Source organism: Dunckerocampus dactyliophorus, chromosome 13 (assembly GCF_027744805.1).
Source record: "Dunckerocampus dactyliophorus isolate RoL2022-P2 chromosome 13, RoL_Ddac_1.1, whole genome shotgun sequence".
Taxonomy (NCBI): Eukaryota; Metazoa; Chordata; class Actinopteri; order Syngnathiformes; family Syngnathidae; genus Dunckerocampus; species Dunckerocampus dactyliophorus.
In genome coordinates, this window is record NC_072831.1 from 27,404,380 (window position 1) to 27,427,345 (window position 22,966).

General features: G+C 41.4%; 1 protein-coding gene across 1 annotated transcript; it reads right to left on the reverse strand.

Annotated features, from left to right (window-relative positions):
* Window positions 1-4,755: 4,755 nt before the first annotated feature.
* LOC129192893 (programmed cell death protein 10) lies at window positions 4,756-21,596 on the reverse strand. The gene is made up of 8 exons (XM_054797315.1): window positions 21,435-21,596; window positions 18,984-19,300; window positions 13,503-13,556; window positions 9,888-10,005; window positions 8,888-9,014; window positions 8,722-8,800; window positions 8,562-8,644; window positions 4,756-7,155 (listed from the first exon to the last, which is right to left on the reverse strand). Exons 2-8 carry the CDS (start codon window positions 19,071-19,073, stop codon window positions 7,074-7,076), a joined length of 633 nt encoding a protein of 210 aa, XP_054653290.1. The 5' UTR covers window positions 19,074-19,300; window positions 21,435-21,596; the 3' UTR covers window positions 4,756-7,073.
* Window positions 21,597-22,966: the final 1,370 nt, after the last annotated feature.

Genomic DNA, 22,966 nt, shown 5'->3' on the forward strand with positions numbered 1-22,966 from the left:
TGGCCCCCGGGCCGCACTTTGGACACCCCTGGTCTACAGTATGTATGCATGTGTAATACATATGTGAGTGGGTGGGGTTTGCTGCATCGCATCCATCCAGCCATCCATTTTCTTTTAGAGTCACGGCTGAGCTTGCCTGCATTTTGGCATTGTTGGCATTTGCAGGCTGCCAACTGCATCAGACACCTCATGACCCGACTACGTCGTCCTGTAAGGGCATGATGACAGAATGATTGCAGAAACTAAAAGCCCTAATTAAGGGCTTTAATTTGATATCTGACTCACTGAGGTTTGTTGCAAGTGCACATTGGACTTTGTTCCTGTATGCTCTCCCTACAATGTCTAAGCATGCATGCGGTTGGGTTTTACTGCATTGCATCCATCCAGCCATCCTTTTCCCATCCCGCTTGTCCTCCTTAGAGTCACGAGCGAGCTAGCCTAGCCTGATACGTGTTTACATTGTTGCTATTTGCCGTGCAACGATTGCAAGCTGCCATTTATAAGACACCTAAGACACCTCATTACCTGTTACGTCCTAAATTGACATAATTGCAGAAATGAAAAGCCCTCATGAAGGGATTTCATTGGATATGTGACTCGGTGTGGTTTGTTGGAGGTCTGACTTTGACCTGCAGTCGTGGAAAAAATGATCACACCACTCGAGTTTCTTCAGTTTATTGATCCATTTTAATGCCTGGTGCGACTAAAGGTACATTTGTTTGGACAAATATGTGCCGTTGAAATAAGCGTCACATGACTGCACGTGTAGTCAACAAAGAATGTAACAATTATGACGCTAAAAGCAGGCGTCCTTTGAACCCTTGGTACACGTTATGTGGCACCTGTGATGAATTTTAATACCGATGTGACACAAACATGACTTGCATTATAACACATTATTAATGGTGGTGGCTGCACAAAGTATCGTTCGAGTATCGTCGTCACGACTATTCCAATGACTGTGACAAGAGGAGACCGGAGAGACCACAGCTAAGTTCCAAAGTGATGCTATTCTTCCCTGACTCGAAGGTTATCAACCTAACCTGCACTCCTGTAAATAGTGGAAGCGTGGAATAAAACTCAAGAAAATCTACTGGAGTCGAGTTGAAGCGTCCTCTATGATCTTCTCGGGCCTTTTCAAGTTCAGGCTGCCGTAAAGTCAGAAAGAACTTGTCACTCATATAAGTTTAATTTAAGAGCTGATATCGAGAAACTTCCATGGTTTTCTAATATAGCAAATATCCCTAAGAACCAAAATCACTTAAGCTTTTACATGGATAGCTACAGAAGACTGTAGCATCGTACTGCCTGTTGTCATCGTTATATTTGTCCAAACAAAGGTACCTTTAAAATGAACAAGAAACTGAAGAAACAAGGACGTTCTAATCATTTTTCCATGACTGTCGGTGCTCTATGCCCTCCCTACAACATTGAGGTAATGCATGTGGCTGTGCTTTGGTTGGCTTTCACGCTGTAATAACCAATTTCATTGACTAAAGGCTGTTGAGAAACACTGCCTGCTTGTTGACAGAGCGCACGCTGCCCATTGCACTCAACATAATGTGGTCTTTTGTAGCTCAATATGGCAAAATATTAGAAACAATATGATGTGAAGTTGTACACCACTGCAAGCACCGAGACTAGTTGTAGGAAGTGTACACAAACCATAACTTAGCATTATTATTCCATTTTTGACATATTTTGACACATAAAGCAGCACATCAAACAGCCACCAGGCCACAAGTGCAAGGGGTGCAGTAAGTCGGCTTTGTGCGGTTAAATCAATTAGTGACAGCTTGGAACCAAACGCTTCTAAGACGCAGCGGAGCCTCTTGAGGGTGTCGTGGAATCGCAATCAACACACAGGAGATGGCGTGGGGGGGTGTTGTTTGTTCAAACATTGTCAGAGCTCATACTTCTAGTTCACCTCATCAAGGTGAGGTAAGCATCTGCGAAGGAGGGGTGGGGGCTGACTTTAATCAATGTTTCCCAACAGTTGAATACAAATTTTTAAAAAACAAGCACAATCACAGGCTTACATTTGTTCCAACAAGAACTGGATTATAAAAATAATAATAAAACTAGATGATTGCAATGTCTGAAGAAATGGCGTGTGAATGCCCAAGCCTAATGAGGTGCTGGGGAAAATAAAACTGAGGAAAAAAAGGAATACAAATGATATGTGACTTATTATATATATAAAAGTATTGAAGACTATGGCATCATGGAAGACAAAATATGTATGATTTATGTTAAGTGTTGTAGGTAGCCTAATGTCTGCATTGTGCTCAATGATTTCATGTTGGAATTGGTTGAAAAATGTACTTGAGTAATTAAGATCAAAGGAATATCCTTAAATTGATTAGTTTTCTGGAAAAATTGGAATTTGGGGAAAAATTTGAAATGTTTAAATTTGAAGAATAGATATCAATTGTGCTGAACAATTTGATGTCGGAATTGTTAGAATTGGTTGAAAAATGTACAATTAAGATCAAAGGAATATCCTTAAGTTGATTAGTTTTCTGGAAAAAGTGGAATTTGGGGAAAAATTTGAAATGTTTAAATTTTAAAAATAGATATCCTTAATTGTGCTGGAATTTTGCCCTGAGGGCATTCCCACAATTCTATTTATATGATTCATTTATTTATTACAATGATGTCCTCCTATAAGGGTAGATGGACATAGTAATTGCAGCAATGAAAAGCCCTCATCTCTGTGTGGAGTTTGCATGTTCTCCCCATGTGTGTGTGGGTTTTCTCCGGGTACTACGCTTTCCTCCCACATTCCAAAAACATGCATGTTAGGTTAATTGGCGACTCTAAATTGTCCATAGTGTGAACTTTCCCAGACCACTGTTTACCATTTACCCGGGGATGTATTACTGGATATATTTATTTGTTAAATATTACATTTTGAGGTCTTATTTAGTGCAGTCCATATATTTTTTGTGCATTGTTTATTGTATTCCTGCACACGATTTGCACGTTCCTCCTCATGTCTTGATGTTACATTACACATGCAATGTGTATTTATGTTGAAATAGGTGACGTGAAGGAACACATTTGCTTGGCTAGGCTTGTATCGTGACTTAATACTCCACGGAGAGCTGTGGTAACACTTTATTTTGGTGAATATTTACCCGATATTCGTGATATGTAGCGCATATGGCAGACCTACCAAGCAGCGGAATATAGTTTCGATGCAAAATCTCCAATTATTTGTCAACTTCGAAGCACACTTGTGGTGTGATTGTTGGTGCAGGTGCGAAGAAAAAGAATGAAATCTGCATCACTAAGCCTCATTTGCCACACAGGCTTAACACACCTTGTAACATATGCAGATGACGGTAACAGAAAGAGTTCACATCTCCCTAACGCAGTGTGAACATTTAATTAACTTTAGCAAAAAGTTTGTTGTTCTGTTCCCGTTAGAAGGCAGCGTGGCAGCAATCCGACACAAATGAGCCGTCAGGAGACGAGGGATCGTCGCTTCACCCCACCCAACACAGGGAGGCGGGGTCCACATTATGCGCTAACATGGCTGCAATGACCTGCGATGGAAAAACCTTCATCTCCTTTTACCTTCCCCTGGTGCAAGTTTCGAGTTTTATGTTGTAATGTGTGTTTGTTTGTGCCTATGTTGCCGAGGTTTTTGCCGTCATATTGGATAGTATGTTGTGTATGTACATCTGAGCAAAGCATTCATTGGTGCCTGCCAGGGTGCTGCTATGATGTCAGCCTCCCTCTGGGCTCCTCTGGTGAACAATGGCAGCACTGCAGCACCATCCGTCATCCATTTTCTGTGCTGTTTGTCCTCCAATAAAATGCTTTGCTCAGACAAAATGCTTCGTGGGAAAACTTTAAAATAGTTTTTGTTTAAATTTTAAACTCTTATTGGTACTTGTTTGTATATTTCGTAGGTATACCTTCTGAGTGTTGCTATGTGATGACTTGAGTGTTCTTTGCAAGATGACACCCTGAGTCAGACTGTCAACAAGCTCGTCGTGAGTTTTCTCATAGCTCATGATTGGCTCCTGTTAAATGACGACACACTTGGTCCTCACGGACTCGTTCGCAGCACAACATGCCATTTTATGACGTGGACATGTGCACAAAACAAGGTAGTTTCACGCAGAATTGTATGATGCAAATGAGCTGATGTCTGCGTTGAGACAGTATTTCCAGGTTATTTTTCAGGGTTTTTGGTCAATATTCAGACAATAAAAGTGACACTGATTCAAAATCAGAAATATGGTCTAGTGTCCATGATACGCGTTACTTTTCAGTTTTATACTGATCTATTTCTTCTAATCAATACACTTTGTTCCCACACGCTTTTATTTTATTTAAACGCTCTAAACATTTAAAATAATGTCAGTAATATTTGTCCGCACAGGAGTAATCCAGCCTTCAAAAACGGACTGCACGATGGCAGACAATGACCGGGTGGAGAGAGGAATGTCATCTTTGAACTGAAGAGATGGTGGGGCTCAGGTGGACTGGTTCTGTGAGGTTTTGCAGGATGTACTGCCAGTTTGGCGCCCTCGCAAACAACGCTTTGCTTTGTGCATGGCGTTTGTCCTGTTTGGACAGTTGACAGCTTACACATAAAAAGCTGAAAAGTGTTGGTGGAAGGCAACACATATTTTTGAGCTTTGGGATCACGTGTATTAGCGCCATCTTTACGACAATCATTTGCTGAAGATTGCTTTGCTAAAGTGTCGGTTGATGCATTTTACGAGCTAATTTTATTGGTTTCCTGGAATAAACCACGTAAAAAACAAGCGACTCCCTGTCGGCCTCTTTATTGCTCATGTGGGGGAAATTAAGATTACATTTTTAAAAAATCATAGTATTGTATTATGTTTTATAATATTACATTAAAGGTTTATCCCTTCAGCTTCCTATCTGAAATGGGTGAATTATCCTGTGTTCTATCTAGTGTAGGGTGACTAAAGGTCCTGTTTTCCCAGGACATGTCGGAATGGTTTGTAGCAGTTGAGAAATGTCAGAGTAGTTAGCGGACAAAAAAAGGGCGTAATTTGAAATGTTGGAATGTGAAAATAGAGAATGTTTGTTGAATGATTACACAAAGACTGATAACTGAACCAGCAACAGTCTGGTTGGGAGAGGTCGCCCTGTAGAATTAAGAGTAATGTTACAATAATGGAAAATGGAACATCATTTTTCAACAGTAGAAGGCACCATTCCATTTGTCCGTTCAGAATTCATGAATGTTCGTTCAGAATGTTCGAAACGTATAAATAAGTTGAATGGTTACAGCGGACTGAGGATCGAACCAGCAACCGGTGAGTGAGACAGGTGAGTGAAAGTAATGCAAAATGATTTTCCACTGGTAGGGGGACACCAAATAAATTGCCTATTCAATTTTCAATGGAAACCTTTTCACAAAAAATATGAAATTACAGTAAATATGGGAATTCCTTTGAAAAGTCCTAATAGACAGCCAACATTAGAAATTCATTTTAAATGTGTTTTGGTAGGAAACTTACGACGGAGTATTACAGTCACACTGGGAAAAAAAATAAATCAATCTGAGATTTCGAGAATAAAGTCGTAAATTTACAAGAAAAAAAGAATAAAGTCGTAATATTTTGTGTCAGAGGGAAAATAGAGCATAGCTCTTCAGTCAGGAAGGAAGCTTTCCTCTATTTATAACATGGCGCAAACAGAGCAATTGAGCATTTAGCATTTAGATTAGCGTGGCTAGCACCCCTCTTCATAGCTGTCTCAGGCAATGCCTGTAACATGAAATTACGTGTTTTTTCTTGGAAATGTAGGACTTTATTCTCTTAATTTAACATTTATTTGTCGTGCATTTACGACTTTATTGTCGTAAATTTACAACTTTATTATTTTAATATCGTGTCGTAACAGGCACTGCCTGGGACAGCTATGAAAAAGGGGGACTTTTGTGACCTTTGGCTTTGGGTAATATTAAGACTTTATTTCTCGTAAATTTACGACTTTGTTCACGTAAATGTACGACTTTATTCTCAGAAATTTATGACTTTATTCTCGAAATGTCAGATTTGTTTTTTTCCCCCAGTGTGGCCCTCCGTCAAAATCCACTTAAGCAACAAAAAAAAAAAAATCTCGGGAGCCGTTTGGGAGCCAAAAAGAGTCACTCTAGAAAAGGCTGAACTTCATCACTAGTATAAATTTCCAAAGAAACAACAAAAAGCCTAAAATGATCATTTGGAAACTATTTATTGAACATTTGCAACCAGGTTTCAGTTAAATACAGAATTTGTCTCTCTTTACGCCCCCCCTGACAGCAAGGACCAGCTCGGCGTGCGTACACTCTGATGAGGAGGAGGAGGGAATGTTGCAGGACTTAGCAGTAAAGTAAAGTAAAGTAAGGCGCACACGCTGTGCTGGAAGTTATTTGGCGTTGTGTTGTCAGATAGTCAAGAGAAATTACATTTTGGGTCTAAAAATGTCCCAATGCCACCGCCGCCACCTCCTCCTCCCCTCCTCTCTATTTAGCAAAAAAAACAACAAAAAAAACGTGCGGACGACGAGGGCGGCTTGTCAATCCTCCGAGCGTGCGACGCAAAGAGGCGAAGAGGAAGCCGGACGAGACGAGCCGAGCCGGACGCCGTCTCGTACGTGTCGCTATGATTGCAAGGTTTTTAAGTAAAATGATCAACATGAATATATTAGAAAAATGGCAATTAGTCTTTGAATAAACACCTCGCCTCACCTACTCCCAAAAACAATATCAGGGTTATAAATTAAAACTGTCCAAATAAAATCAATCAAGCAGACTTTTGGGCCTATTTCAGTTTGAGACTGGAAAATCGTCATTGACTTACACAAATGGCACTTTTCAGTCCCTTCAACTGGAAAATGTGACCCCCAACCCCTAAAATCAACTCTTCCTAATTTACAAATACGGGTCAGGCGCTCATCAAGCTTCCACCACTGGAGCCACAAATCTCTCCCTTGGCCCACCCGCCCCGTACCACCCGCCACAGCGTGAGGGGGCTGGGGGGGTGGTGGTGGTGGGAATGGGTGTGCGGGGGGAGTTGCATGTGGTCTTCTGCGGGCTAAGCCACAGTTTTGAAGGTCTGCAGTATGAGGTTGGTTTGGTGGATGAGCCGGTTTGCGCTGTTGAAGACATTTATCGCCCTGGGAACAAAAGCAGACAACGAGCGGTGAGAACACAAACATGAGTGTTCAGACAGCAGGCGCCACGCTAATTCACAAGCACGGCCGCTTCGGGAGGTCCGCGTGACGACACAGAGCCGCATTCACACACTAACGGTACAGTTCCGTTTGGGTTGGGACGACAGCGACATAATTACCGTCTGGTTACAGCAACCAACAAAATGCACCAAGACAATAAAATACAGAAAAACGAGAATCTACAAGGTGATTGAAAATACTTCAATCTACTTTAAAATGCTTAGAATTATTCCTATTATCGTAATATTTTCCCTATTTTTTTGTGTATGCTCCATATTGTATGGGAATAAAATTGATGTTTGTTTTCTTTCCAGGTGGATTACTTTGTTCGAAATTTGGCAAATCCCGGGCAAAAATCACAAGTAAATATGCAAGCAATGGCTGTTGTCTGCCAATCAGAGGAGGTTCGACTTGACAGTACAATGGAACCTTGGCTGGTGGGGGTGTCGCCAGATTATAACATTACTTTTAAAGACAAGTACAATGAAAAAACAGAAAAAGTATGACGATATATTGCAATCTACTCATTTATTTTTACAACATTACCTTGCATTGCACCTCACGAGGCTGCACTCTTCTGCACTGTGTGTGCTGGCGGCCCCGCCTCCACCCACCGAAACAGAGACTGTATGACTGACAAAAGGGCTCACTCCGTTCATGCCATTTCTCCTTAGATTACACTTTTTGCTATTTTTTTAAATTGTTTACAAATATTTCAACTTTCTCTTTGCACAATCTCATAACATTATGAATTTATTCTCATATTTTGACTTTATCAAAATATTACACATTTTTGCCAACCAAATTTTCCAAAAATTTTAACTTTTTGTTATTGAAATTACAACTTGTTCCTTAAATATTTCAACTTTAAGCTATTTTTTCTCTTAATAGTATGCCTTTACTCTCCTAATACTTGTCATTATTCTTGTAAAATTACTCCAGTTTTTTCCATTTTCTTTTTTCTCTTTTTAGTTTTCTTGTTTAATTGTATTTTTAGAACATGCAGAGGGCCGTAAATGGCCCCCAGGCCATATTTTTACCAAGGTATTGTACTTCAGCACCCAGAGCGAAGGCACGGCAACAGGGTAAACAAATGTTTGTTTTCGAGTTTTTCGTCCTCAAATGATACAACAGTGTCACATCTATTGAACCAATGAGCCATCAGTAACGGTTTCCATCACATATGTGAAAGCCAGGCTTCTGCAATGCTAAATTTACACAATTAAAACACTGCAGCGTCTATCATTCCTTACCACAATTAACGAGTTATTTTGGAGTCTTATCAACCTAAAGAGAACTGCGAGGTGCAAACGGGGCGTACCACATCTCTGTGCTGACGAGCTACTTACTTTCCATCTTTGAAGTACGTTTTGAGGGTGTCGCTGAAACTTTTGGAGTACTTCACAAACTCCTTTTTCTGATGCTCCAGGGCCTTCACCGGCAAAAAGAAATGACACTTTTGGGACACACGCTCAGGTGGTGAGGAGTGAAAAGTTGTGCGTTACTCACTCTGCGATTCTGGTACTGATATTTCTTAATGACGTTGTTGACTGTGTCCAGAAGCTCTTTTATGGCGCTGGCTATGTCTCTGTGGGGAGACCAACCAATGAGAAAGGACGACAGCAACATCGCAAATTACACTCTCTCGCTTTTAGTTTTGCCTGCTCATACTCACTTGATAGTCTGTAGGAAGCGTACTCTGTCGTTGATCTCGTCTGGGATTTTGCTGAGGATGTGTTTCAGCGCTCTGGCCTTGTCGTTCAGGTCCTGGAACTCCTGCTCAGGTCGGTCGATCATGAACTCTGCGGGAAAGGGGGGCGGGGTGGGGGAAAGGTGATAACTTAAACCCCAGGACGTTGGTCAATGTAGGGAAACGCTGAATTGGCGAATAAAAACGGAATTTACTGTTAAACGCAAACTCTCTCAGAGATTGACATAATGTGAATGCTGTCATCGTGAGGAGAAGGAACGTTCATGTAGGGAAGTATTTCCCTGGCGGACCACTCCATCGTGGCGGAATCTCATCACAAACCCCCTCCCGAACAAAGCACGTAGAAATGGCAACCTGAAACATTGGCGAAAGTAGGTGGGAGAACTCCTCTTAAGGAGCGTGAATGGAAGCTAGCGGGGTTAGCTTAGTTTAGCAGAGCATGCTAGTGCAGCTGTGTACTGTATGTGCGACTTAGGCTGGATGAGTGTGTTTCCGCCGTGTTGTGTTTTACCGCTTGTTAATGCAAACAATGCGGTACGATGCCTGCTGACGTCGTGCAAGTTCTGAGTGAAATGAGGACTGGAGGAACGTTTATTCTTGCACGGTTGCACCCAGCTCGTCTTAACCCTTGAGGCGCCAGAGTTTTTTTCAGGTTTGACATTACTATTTCCAAAGGTTGTAGCTTGAAAATGGTTAGAGAGAAAAGTTAGCCAAGGCACATCCATATCTAAATTACTGGGCAAAATTGGTCAATGTGGTATTGCATCAATAGATGGAAGGATTTTTGCATTTAGTTAATAGACATTTTATTCACTAACCCAAAGAGCACACACTCTAAGCTGGTAAAGTAAGTGTCAAAGGTAATAAAGTGAATTCTAAAATGTAATAAATTTGGAAAAAAATAAAACAGAATTTGGGAACAAATAAAAACGGTCCTACGGCGAGTTTACCAGTAAGTACACACCTTCCACGTCGTCGGCGGCCATGCGCAGCAGCGATTCGGTGAAGTTGATTTGGACGTTCTTCTTCTCCAAGATCTTCATGATGATGTCCTGAGTCAGGCCTGGGTTCTCCTTTTCCGCCTGTACAAAGATAAAATGCCATGATGCATGTGCATGTAATAGTAATGGACCCTGCAGGAGAGGGCAATGACGTTGTAGGATAGTAAAGAGACATGAAAAAGCACAACAAATATGTTTAGAACTACAAATTAACTTTCTTCTGTCGCTTCCTTTTACCATTTTTGTTGACAAAGCCGCCTGTAAGCGCCTGCTGCTCGTTGAGAAGCATGTCAGAGTTTCTGTTAGAAAGCCCGCAATTTTTACACGTTTGTGTCTTTGTTTCAACTATAATGTTTTTGGTCAAGCATTAAGATTTCACACTTGGTTCGGTGGTCCTTGAACATACCAGAGTTATGTGCTATGAGACGCATAAGTCAAATCTTTACATCACATTCTCTGACACTGACACAGCTTAATAGATCCAAACAGAGGACAAAGTGACATTTGGTAACTTGAACAGACACGCATCTACAGTATATCTCAACCACTGCTCACTTCTCACCCTTTTGGGAGCCTCTCCCTTTAGTCTCTGAAAGTCTCCTCACTAGAGTTGTCGCTCGTCACTTTAAAAAAAAAAAAAAAAAATCACAAGGGGTCCGATTACTCGCTAAATACAAGTAACCAAGACATACTCAACATAAAGATACACTCCAAATCAAAATTTTAAGACCAGCTGAAAAATTGCAAGAATTTACATTTTGCATTGCTGGATCTTAAGGAGGTTGGAAACAGATCTTCAAAATGCAAAAAGAAGAAATGGGAATTTTCTGTAAGCAAATTATTGCAAACAACTATCCATCATTTTTTTTCTTCTTGCAGTCGACCGGTGAAGGACGTGCAGGGCAGGAGCTCTGTTGAAGATACTGGAAATTTCAACTATTTTGGTGCTTTCCTGACATACTTGACGAACACAAGATCAGCACCGCTTGCTGACTCCCCCAACCTTAACTTGAATAGGCGAGAGGTACAGATTCCTTGAAATAAACTAGTTACAAACGTTGATAGGCGCTAGCAAGTCAAGCTAACAGGCTAACTGCTGAAATTCAAAAAAGGTTGCCTAGCAACAATGTCAGTACAAAGCAACACGCCAATGGCCCTGGAATTACGGACTCAAAATCAGAAGTAGGGTCAATCAGGCTGTCGGATGACGACATCAAAGATATTCGCAAAAGAAATACATTGATGTTACAAGCGTTGGAGGAGGAGAGGAATGAGAAACGAGAGTGTACTGTATCACAAACAGAGCAAGAAGTTGAGCACCTGCTTTCACAAACAATACAACAATCCACAAAAAAGGTATGGATATACGATTTCAGGAAGAAGACATCAAATACAAATACAACAGCCTCAGTCAAATGATCATGGATGTCCATAATGATGTCACAAACATTAGGGAAGAATATAGCGCACTGAGCAAGGATACCAAAGCACTAAGAAAAGAAATCAAGGAGTTGCAAGATGAAAATGCGGACTTGTGCGCTGCTCTTGAGGTTAAAACCCCTATAGAAGAAAGCAGAGCATTATGCAATGATAAAGATTCTGAAGGATGATATGAAAGAATTATTGGAAGACAACACGGCCTTCCACGCTGCTCTTGAGGAAGCTAAAAATCCTAGGGAAGAAAATAGAGCATTATGCAAGGATATCAGGAATCTGCAGGCTGATATCAAGGCATTATTGGAAGACAATGCTGGCTTTCACACCACTCTTGAGGAAGAGAAAGAAGCAATATGAATGCATCACTATGCAAATGAAAAATATAATTGACGAGATGGATCAGAATGTACGAATGAAGGATGTGATCCTCACAGAGCTCCGAATTACACCCAGGTCAAAAGACGGGGCAGTCCAAAACAGAGGGGAACCAGATGGAATGATGTTCCTTCACCAAAGCAACAGATTTCCAACTTCCTACAATTCAAGGGGGTGGCTGTAGATAGACACCATGGACACTTGCATCCCCTGTATGGCAGAAACACCACCACACCAGTCATCGTTAAGTTCCCATGAACAAGACCCTGAGGTACCTAACCTCCTCATCCCCCACTCAAAGACGGCACTCCACACTTTTCGGGGCAAGAACCGTGGACTCAGGGCTAGGAGGTGGCGATTCTCATCCCAGTCGCTTCAAACTTGTCTACGAACAATCCAGTGAGAGTTGAAGATCTCGGCCCCATGAAGACAGTAGAAACACATCATCTGCAAAAAGCAGACACCCAATCCTGAGGCCACCAAACCGGATCCCCTCAACGCCCTGGATGCACCTAGAAATTCTGTCCATAAAAGTAATAAACAGCAACGGTGACAAAGGGCAACCGTGATGGAGTCAAGCACTCACGAGTCCAACTTCTGCTAGCAATGTGGACCAAGCTCTGACTCCAGTCATACAGAGACAGGGAAAACGAGTATTATATTATATAATTATTATACTGTTAGAATTATTCACCTATTATATGATACCACTGTAGTGTATGTGTTTATTATGACATTAGTTAACGTAGTGTGTCTGTGACTACAGCATGCACAGAAGCTGCAACAAGGAGCTTTTCTCAAATTTACAACTTTCAAAATACATTTTTGCCAGACAGTGTTTTTTTAGTTTGTTTTTTTTAAGGAGTACTGGCTTGGCTCGGCCCTGCTTGATTTGGCATGGGTCACAATAGTAAAAAAAGAAGCATTGCCCCTTTAATGTCTCAGTCAAAACAAAAATGGACAATGAGGGTCTCCTGTATATACTTCTCTGCAAAAGACACATTTTATCCAAAAGGAGACTGAGGGCAGCGAGAAAATGGGCCGCTCTAGCAAAGTGTGAGCTAAGTCACAGCAATAGGATATTCGGGTGATCAGGTACTACAGAAATGCTTCAATGGCGAGTGGCGCCATGGCAGGCCAAGTTGGTACCGCGCAGTGAAACCGAGCTTTCTTTTGGGTTGTAATGTTGTAGGTGAGCAGCAGCGTGTACGGTAGCCCCCCTTGTTCACACTGGATGACATAAGGAATACAGATCAACACAGTTGAACATCAAATGCACAAACATGTCCCTCTTAAATAATTGAGCCATGAATAACACCACTGGAGATGGGGGGGGGGGGGGGGGGACCGTCAAGAGGGAGTCAAGCTGCAAAACAGCTGCAAGGCGCTCGTGTCTCACCCTTTGGTTCATGTAATGACAAAGCCGCAGCGCCTTCATTCATATTTCATCTCTACACGCTCATTAGCAGCCGAGCACCCGTCGTCTGCCAGAGTAATCACTGCACAGCGGCGAGACATGACCAACACGAGCAATTGGACAGGCTGCTAGGGGCACGCGGAGGTCAAAAGTGAGGACAAAAATGTCAGTTGATGAAAGTGGCTCATTTTACAAAGCAATAAGTGTCACACGGTCACAGTTGTGAGCAAAAGCTGCAGGATGTATGCTAAAATAGGTTGTGGGGAACCAAAATGGGAAGCGGTATAGATGTGAGCGTACATCATGACAGGAAGCGAGTGGTGAGACGCTACGGTTCATGTTCCCTTACCTTGATGAAGGCCGCTCTGAGTGTCTGAGCTGCTGATAGGTTGATCCTCTCCAGCTGAGGCAGCAAGGACAAAAGTAGAGTGTATCAGTGATGATGACAGTGGCACAAAATACATAAACAAAACAAGAATGGCGGTTTAGCTCAGCCAAATAGCACTCAAAAGTCCACCACAAAGATGCAAATAACAAAAAAAGTTTGTGTAGAAATGGTTTTCAGGCCTTGTAGATTGGGCCACATCCAGCAGATGGTGCAGTTTATCCTCATTGCAGTAAATACAGTCAAATCTGTCTTAGCAGCCACCTTTATAGAACGGCCACCTGCCTATAGCAGCCACTGAAAAATCCCCCGCAGCAAATTTACATGTTATAGACCCTGGGTAGAGCAGTCACCTGTCTAACGCAGCCAGCGGCCACCCATACTGTCTCCCTTGGTCAATATCTGACTGCATATAGCGGCCAAATTACCAACTCAAGTAGAAGCTTCATGCACGAAAAAGTTTGTTTTTTCAATCAATGAAGCCGTCGTGTGTAGACTTTAATTACTGAGTCCTAGCTCAGTCACAATCATTCACAAGATCCACACAAACTGTCAGTTGTTCCACATAAAAAAGCCGTCTTCTTTTGAGCTTGCTATTTCCTGGTCAAACATGTAACTTTAAGAGCATTTGCACCAAAACATTACCGCAAAGTAGGCTGGGAACAGGATGTGCTCCCAGCGACGCTACAATAAAAAAAACATACGCTAGCATGCATGCGGCAGCGAGAGCAAAACTGAGTTGGGTTGTACTTAATTGAAGTATTTTAGAATGTACTCACGTTATTTTTCATCAATCCTCATCCACAAATCCATCAAAGTCCTCATCTTCTGTATTCGACACAAACAAAGCCGTCTTCTTTTCCATTCGCTACTAGTCTGTTAACTTGTCAGTGTTATTCAGCTCCGAAGCAAAGAAGGAAACTTCTCCTGTTGCTTCTGCCAACTTTATTTATTGAACGCGGCCACCAGACAGCAGCTCAGAACACACACACATCTCTCAGCATCGTCTCTCCTTCCTGCTTGCCCACAAGGCAAAGGTTAAACAAGCCCCACTACATAGCTGTCCAGCCAATGCCTGTAAGAAATGACACCGTTTATTTCCTGGTGTGCGCTGGTCAATACTGTAATGCCGCTTGTTGTGGGGAAGGAGAGACTCACGTCGCCGATGCACTTTAATGGCTTTATTAACAGCGGAGAACACTGCAGGACTTTACATCCACGCCAACATAAACACACTTCCCAACTCTCTCCAAACTCACAGCTAGCACTGAGCCTAGCTCTCCTGCTCGGGACGCCCACCGTCACTTCCCGATGAACTAAAGCTGTAATGACACTCTGCCGTATAAAAAGTAAAATATTAAAAACAAGCGTAAGACATTACTAGCACAGCTTTGTTCTTTGGGTCGTGGATATATTCTATCAGTTATTATTAAGCCTCTAGCTTCCTTTTAGTAAGTAAAAACCTTGGCTATGATTGCACTACATTGTCATGTAGACCTACAAAGTACACTTGGAAGAACAAGAGGTGAATAAATGTATTGCAACTGATGTGAAACTGATGAGGGGTAGGATTAAATAAGCTTTGCTTCTTCCTACTCCTTTTTGGACATGCAAAATTGTGAACTGTATTATGTGATGTGCTACTGTTTGACTCATATGCATGTTCAGGATGAATTCAAACCATGAACCATGAACCATGATAATAACAAGCCTAGTAGTGCTGTACAACTTTTATTCGCAGTCCGCAGTGCCCTCTACTGGTCAACATTATTATTATTTTTTCCCTTTTTTTCTTTCCTCTACTGGTCAACATTCAACCTGGACGACAACCTGTCTATAGAGGCCACCTGTCTATAGCGGCCGCGATAGACAAGTTTGACTGTACCGTAGTTCATATTCAAAAGAAAAGTATTCCATTTTGAAATACTTTGTAGAAATGAACTTGTCTCATATTCCTGATGGTAGGGGTGTCCAAACTTTTTCCAGCGAGGGCCACATAGTGAAAAACAAAAGGATGTGGGGGTCACTTTGATGTTTTGTGAAGATATGGTAAGAAGTTATATAAATTTCAAAAATCTGACTCATGTTTGCAATGTACAGTGGATATAAAAAGACTATAAAGACACACCCCTGTTCAAATGCCAGGTTTTCGTGATGTAAAAAAATGGTGGAAAACTTTTTCCGCCTTTAATGTGACCTCTAACCTGTACAAAGTATAAAATAAAAAACTTGGTTGCATAAATATGTGCACCCTTAAACTAATACTTTGTTGCAGCACCTTTGGCTTTTATTACAGCACTTTTTGGGTAGGAGCCTATCCGCACAGCACATCTTGATGTGGCAATATTTGCACACTCTTCTTTGCAAAACCACTCCAAATCTGACAGATTGTCAGGGCATCTCCTGTGCACAGCCCTCATCAGATCACCCCACAGATGTTCGATGGGATTCTGGTCTGGACTCTGGCTGGGCCATTCCAAAGCCTCAATCTTATTCCAGTAAAGCCATTCTTGTGCTGATTTAGATGTGTGCTTTGGGTCATTGTCGTGCTGAAAGATGAAGTTCCTCTTGATCTTCAGCTTTCTAACAGAAGGCCAAAGGTTTTGTGCCAACACTGACTGGTATTTGGAACTGTGCGTAATTCCCTCCACCCTGACTAAGGCCCCAGTTCCAGCTGAAGAAAAAGAGCCCCAAAGCATGACGCTGCCACCACCATGCGTGTTTTTTTGTGCCAAACATATCGTTGGGAATTATGTCCAAAAAGGTCAACCTTGGTTTCATCTGACCATTACAAGTTTTCCCACATGCGTTTGGGAGATTTCAGATGTCTTTTTGCAAAATTAAGCCGGGCTTCGATGTTTTTCTTCGTAAGATAAGGCTTCCGTCTTACCACCCTACCCCATAGCCTAGACATATGAGGAAGACAGGAGATTGTTGTCAAGTGTACTACAGTATTGCCAGAAATTCCTGCAGCTCCTTCAGTGTTGCTGGCGGCCTCTTGGCAGCCTCCCTGACTAGTTTTCTTCTCGTCTTAACATCAATTTTGGACGGACGTCCTGTTCTTGGTAACGTCACTGTTGTGCCATATTTTCTCCACTTCATGATGACAGTCTTCACTGTGTTCCATGGTACACTAAAGTCCCCTACTAACGAACATCAGACGTGCGAACATTCGGAGATACGAACACAAGCCAACTGGTCTATTTTTTCATGTGTTTTGCCTTATAAGTCCATATTTATACTGCTACATGCTTGACCAGCAAACCCATATTTGTACTGCTACGTGCTTGCCCAGCAGAGGGCACTGTGACACTGCTAATGGGACCAACAGATACAGGAAGAGGAGGAAGAGGAGAGAGGAAGGCTACCACTCGGACAGAGCGTGTGATTAAAGTTTATGAAGAGTTAATAGGCCTGCTTAATTCTACTCCACCCACAAAACACTACCTCATTTAGAAGAGTCTAACGACGACGACCATTTGTCCTTTTTTTCAATAACTCCTCCACCACAACCAACGACGTATACTCGACCACTCCTCTTCAGAGGTAAATAACATTTATCATTACGTATTATTATATCACTTTTATTATTGTTTTTCATTAATTATCCTCGTTTAATATTACTAATGCATCCAAACTCATATTTACATACATACACATATACTGTGTATGTATACACGTACATGTAGTACCTATATCATTGGTAATATTACCTTTTCCCCAACTTAAGAACAATTCGACTTAAGAACGGTCATCTGGAACCAATTGTGTTCGTTAGTTGGGGACTTAGTGTATATTTAATTCCTTGGAAGTTCTTTTGTAGCCTTCACCGGACTGATATCTATGAACAATGAGATCCCTCTGATGCTTTGGAAGCTCTCTGCGGACCGTGGCTTGTGCTGGAAGATGTGGCTACAAAAATGTCAGGACAAGCCTACTAGAACAAATGAACTTTATTTGGGGTTGCTCAGAGGCACTTTACTTGGCGACAGGTGTGTGCTGACTCCAGTTTAACATGAGTTTGAATGTAATTGGTTAAATCTGAACACAGCCGCATCCCCAGTTATAAAAGGGTGTGCACACTTGTGCAACCACATTATCTCAGTTGGGTATTTTTACTTCACCTCCCTGAAAGGTTTCAGTTTGTTTTTCACTTGCATTGTACAGGTTATAGGTCACATTAAAAGGTGCAAAAAGTTGTGAAATTATTTGCATAGGCTGTCATTTTTTTACATCAAGAAAACCTGGCATTTGAAGAGGGGTGTGCAGACTTTTTATATCCACTGTAGGTGAAAAATGATTAGTGTCAACGTTGCTCTTCCCCCATTTTCACTGTTGTTTTTTTCCCAAATATTTCAATTATTTTCTTAAATAATCTACATACATTTTATTTTTGAAATATGACTTTAGTCCCATAATATTTCAACTTTATTCTCATAAAATAACTTTTTCTGCAACCTAATTTTCTTTTTCTTTCTTCTAATATAGTTAAAAAAGCTCTCCTCCCATTCCGTGTGGAAGTGGTACATTTTTTGCTTCGTACTTTGTCTTTCTTCCCCACTCCACTTGAAACCCTTTAGTAAGTTTAGATCAATTAAATTGGAGGCTAACTAGTTACTCGCTGCAGTGATTAGTGTTGCACAATAAAAAAAATAACAGAAAGGTGACTATAGGGGTGTTATTTCATGTCCACGGGCTCTAATAATGGTAAAAACCGTATTTAGAAAGTCATAAACTGCTTTTCTATACTCTCACTATGTAAATGCTCCATTCATTAATATTGAATCCTTTGCGGAAATTGGCTTACCGACCCGGCCGCGATAAACAAGGGGCGACTGTATAGAACTGTACAGACAGAACTTAAACCTTGATTGTGCTCAGAGTTGACAATGGGCATGTCAATTACAAGTGGATTTTCGCCAATTGTGGGTAGGTCCGGAACTGAACTTTTGAGAAAAGCGGGGATCTGCTGTACAGCAGAGAAAGAAGAACGAGAGACTACTTTGGTGGTCAAGTTTTATAATAAAAAGGTAAATTACCTTGTTTTCCCAACTTTAAGTACGCTTACTTCAATCAATTGTCAACAACCTTTTTTGTTTGTTTGCTTAGAAAAAAGAATACTGGTGCTTATTTCAGTACTTTTACAAATACAGCAAGCACACACTTATACCTAACATACAACATTTCAATGCTCCTGAGTGTACAATTGGAAACAGAAAAATATGCCTCAACAGTCGCCATGTGTCATCAAAGACGGAGGTTGACTTAGCTTTACACGTGTGTGACAGTTATGTTAAAACGTTGCCTGTCGTTATGGTGACAGTTTCACCCTGGAACTAATTATTTCCGACTGAACAAATTGTGGTTAAACTTGTACTTTGCTGAACATTTCAATATCAAGGGTTTTTTTGTGGAAAATAGTATAAAAGCACTTATTCGGCTCACCTCGTTAAAAACAGGGTACATCACGGTGTAGAGCGTCATGGACACCATGGAGTTTGTCTCCGCTTCATTCTTCATCTCCTCCATTGTCATCCTCCAGGGAGGAGCGGCTCTCGGTCAAATGGTGCGTGTGCGTGTGTGTGTGTGTGTGTGTGTGTGTGTGTGTGTGTGTGTGTGTGGTGGGGTGGGGGGAATGCAGCTCACTCACTCACTCATGCACGCACACATACATACATGCATTCGCGCAATCGCACACATACACACGCTTAAAAGACACACACACACACAAAAACATACAATCTCCACTGAGGGACAGCAGCCTGAAAAAAGAAGGAAGAAGAGGAAAAAGTCAGGTTAGGTTTGGCATCTGACATGAAATAATGACTCATGAAATGCTGTCATTGTGGTATATTAGAGCGCTATTTATTTTTTATGTTTTCCATTTTATTTTAATGCAGGTTTAGACACATAATCTTAACATTTCTCATTAAAATTGTTTTTTTTATTAATTTTTTGATCGTTTTAAAATGTATTGTACTTTGTGTAATATTATGCCATTATACTCCTACTGAGACAGTTACATTGTTGTCAAGTTGCAAACCTGTACAATTATTTTGTGCAGTATTGCAGCGTTATTCTCGCAACATGACAACTTTTTTTCTACCCTCACGTCCATCCTGGCTGCTCGGAGCAAGGTGACTGGAAATTGAGACATTTAAAATTTGACTTAGTATTAAAAGCGGGAACAGTCGGCCCTCGTTTAGAGTGGTTTACTGGTCCCAGACCTGAACGAGTTCAACAAATTTCCGCGATTTAACGTTAGAGTATTTTTAGAAGTAGAAGTAAATATGGTTTTTAACATTGTTAGAGCCTTGTAGACACGAAATAACACCCCTATAGTCACCTTTACACTCCTATCTTTCGTTGTTTAACACATTGCAACTCTTATGCTGCAGGGACTTGAGACAGCCACAAGCTAGCGAGCTAACCAATTAGCCTCGAATTTATTTCTTATGAACTTCAGCCAAAAACTTACCACTTCCACAAAGAATGGGAGGAGAATTTTTTCCCCGAACTCTATCATGTCGGACATGCCATGGCTGACTTCATGCTGTGTTAAGGTAATGTAATGTAAGGTAATGTCCTGATGTTTTGTGTCATTACTGCCGCCTAGCGACCAGAATACTAAATATCACCTGTATTTCAATATGCTTTGACTAATAATAGACCATAGCCTACCAGGAAACAGCTATCATTTATTAGTTATTTCTGAAAAACGTCAATATAGCGAGGGAGCAATAATCAAACCGCGATACTTCAAGGGATGACTGTAAACTGGTTTAACAGTTGTTAATAACGTCGTCCTTCCTTTTTATTTTAATGTCAATGTTATTGTCAACAGCGGTTAACTTATTTTTACACTTGTATGACAGCGAGGATTGGAGGACAGCTTGAAAAGTATCGCATACACAAAGATGCTATGATGGTGACGGTTTGACACTGTAAGTGCTACATTTACTTTCCATCCGTTTTATGGGAACCATGCAAACTAAGTTAAAGTTCCACTGCATTAGCATTTGATGCAGATGTCCGCCCTCCCCCAGTTTCCCCCATTACAAAGCGCCATAAAACAGAGCAGGGACCTAGACCTGTTCTATACAAAAAGCCCATGAAGGCAACATTTGCTGTGCTTTGATGCTGTATAAACGGCATGAACATGCGTACATATGAGCGAGTACCAACTGAACATAAATAAATATAAGAGGCTCTACCAGGAAGAGTTTGTTAAATGGCCGGGAGGGGAGTGGCGCTGTCATTACATGTCAGCAAAGCAGACCCGTGTGGCCAAATAAATAACACCTTAAAAGTATATATATATTTATTTATTTTTTACATTAAAAGTGCCAAGTCGTCACTAGAGTAATTTCGGTTTTGGGGTTTTCTGATTACAAGTCTTCTCTTGGATTCCCAATAACACAACTAAGGGTAAGAACAACCGCTCTAAATGCATTATTGGTGCCAGGGTTTATTAAGTATATATCTCATGAGACACATAATAGAATAGAGTGCTGTCCACCGTAGTGTTAACGAAGCTTCCCCCATTGCAAGCCACACCGACTACAGTATGCTAGCAGCAGCTAAGCTAACTGGCTAAGAAAGTATCAAACGTATTTACTTTCACTCGGTGCGACTACCTTTCTTGACCCGTGAAGACAATAAAAAACGCAATTGTGTTGATAGCTGACTGATCAAAGTATCCCATTCAGCCTCACTTAACCGTAGAGATTAGCAATCGAGGCCTATAGCCGAGCGGATCGATAGTAGCCGACTGCTAGCATGCACCAGCACACAGCGGACTTGCTAGCAAAGCGTACGCGAAGTCTTCGTTAAACGTGACGGCAAAGCGCTACGTGGCAAACATGTAATTTGTTCCAAGTGTGTACTCGTCTTTACCTTTGGTCGGACTTCTTAAGTGGGGTGGGGGCGGTCGCTACGTCGTCCGATAGCCTTTTAGCTGCTATGTTTTCTTTACAACTTAAGGCGGAAGTTTTTTAGGACTGGCCTGAGCGACATCTTCCGGACCGTTGCTACGTACACCCGCGCTCCACCAATCATAGAGCAGTTACGTGCTACGTCATCAACAGACACGTATCTGGGCTTGAATTGCTGCCGTTTCTGTTGTATCTTACGCAATCGTTCAACACTTCTTGTGGTTTTCGTACTACACTTCTCAATATGAGCATTCTGGTTTTTTGTTGGTCAAACGTGTGGCCTGCGGAACATTATAAAACAATAAAATTAAATGAAAAACGACAATAAAACGATACAATTAAAAATAAGCAATTGAACGAAAACAGCAAAAATGGCAAAACAGGTCAAAAAGACACTCGAAAGAAAAAAGGCAATATTTTTAGTAATAACACAATACGTATATGGGAGAAAGAGACAAGGGTTTAATGATACTTTTAAGAAAATACAATGAAAAAATATATTGCAATCCACACATTTAATTACTACGAATTAAATGTAGCCTGGTCCTGGAGTGGCCTAGCCTGGTCTCCAGACCTCAACCCAATAGAAAACCTGAGAAGGGAGTTAAAAGTTCGTGTTGACCGGCGACAGCCCCAAAACAACGGAGATCTCGAGAATAATGGGAAAGAATACCAACTACAGTGTGTGCAAACCTGGTGTAGGCCTACGGGAAACGTTGGACCTCTGGCACTGCCAACCAAGGTTGAATTACAAACTACTGAGCTGAACTTTTGTTATTGACCAAATATTGGTTTTCTGCACCATTACACAAAGAAATTCTTTGAAAATTGTACAATGATTTTTTTCCCCCAATCTGTCTCTCACAGTTGAAGTGCAACTGTGATGAAAATTACAAACCTGCAAAGTCCAAAGAAAAGTGTAAAGCTGACGGATTAAGAACGGGACGCCACTTAAATTCATGTGTCTAAAGGCGCAGCGGCGCAAACGTACTTTTGCGATACACTGTGGCTGCATATGGTCTGCGTATCCAAAGCGCTCTGCTTTGTCGCCTTCTCTGTCCACTTTGAGTAGGCCTTTACTCGGGGAAAGGAGGCGGCCATAAGACGGTATTCGGCTGCCAATAATGAAGACAGTCTTGCAAAAACGCTCTCTGCTTATTAAACAGATAACACAGTTTAGGCTCGGTTCCGGGACAACTATGCTGAAATATTGTTGCAAAGACTGGCACTGGCAGACGTATGACCATGAAGTCATTGGTTTGCTATATTAAGGGGCGCCATTTTCACATCCACACACACCACTCTGAAGGATCACCTCGGCGCTTCCAACCTCTGTAAGTTTCTCCTTGGCTTTTTCTGTTTGAGCTTCGTTTAAAACAAAGAGGAATAAAATGAAATTAGGACTCGGTCTTTCACCTTTAGAGCAACTGTGGCAAAAAGGAAGGGATATTTGGGATATTTGTCTTTTTTTTTTATTAATATGGCTGCCAACAG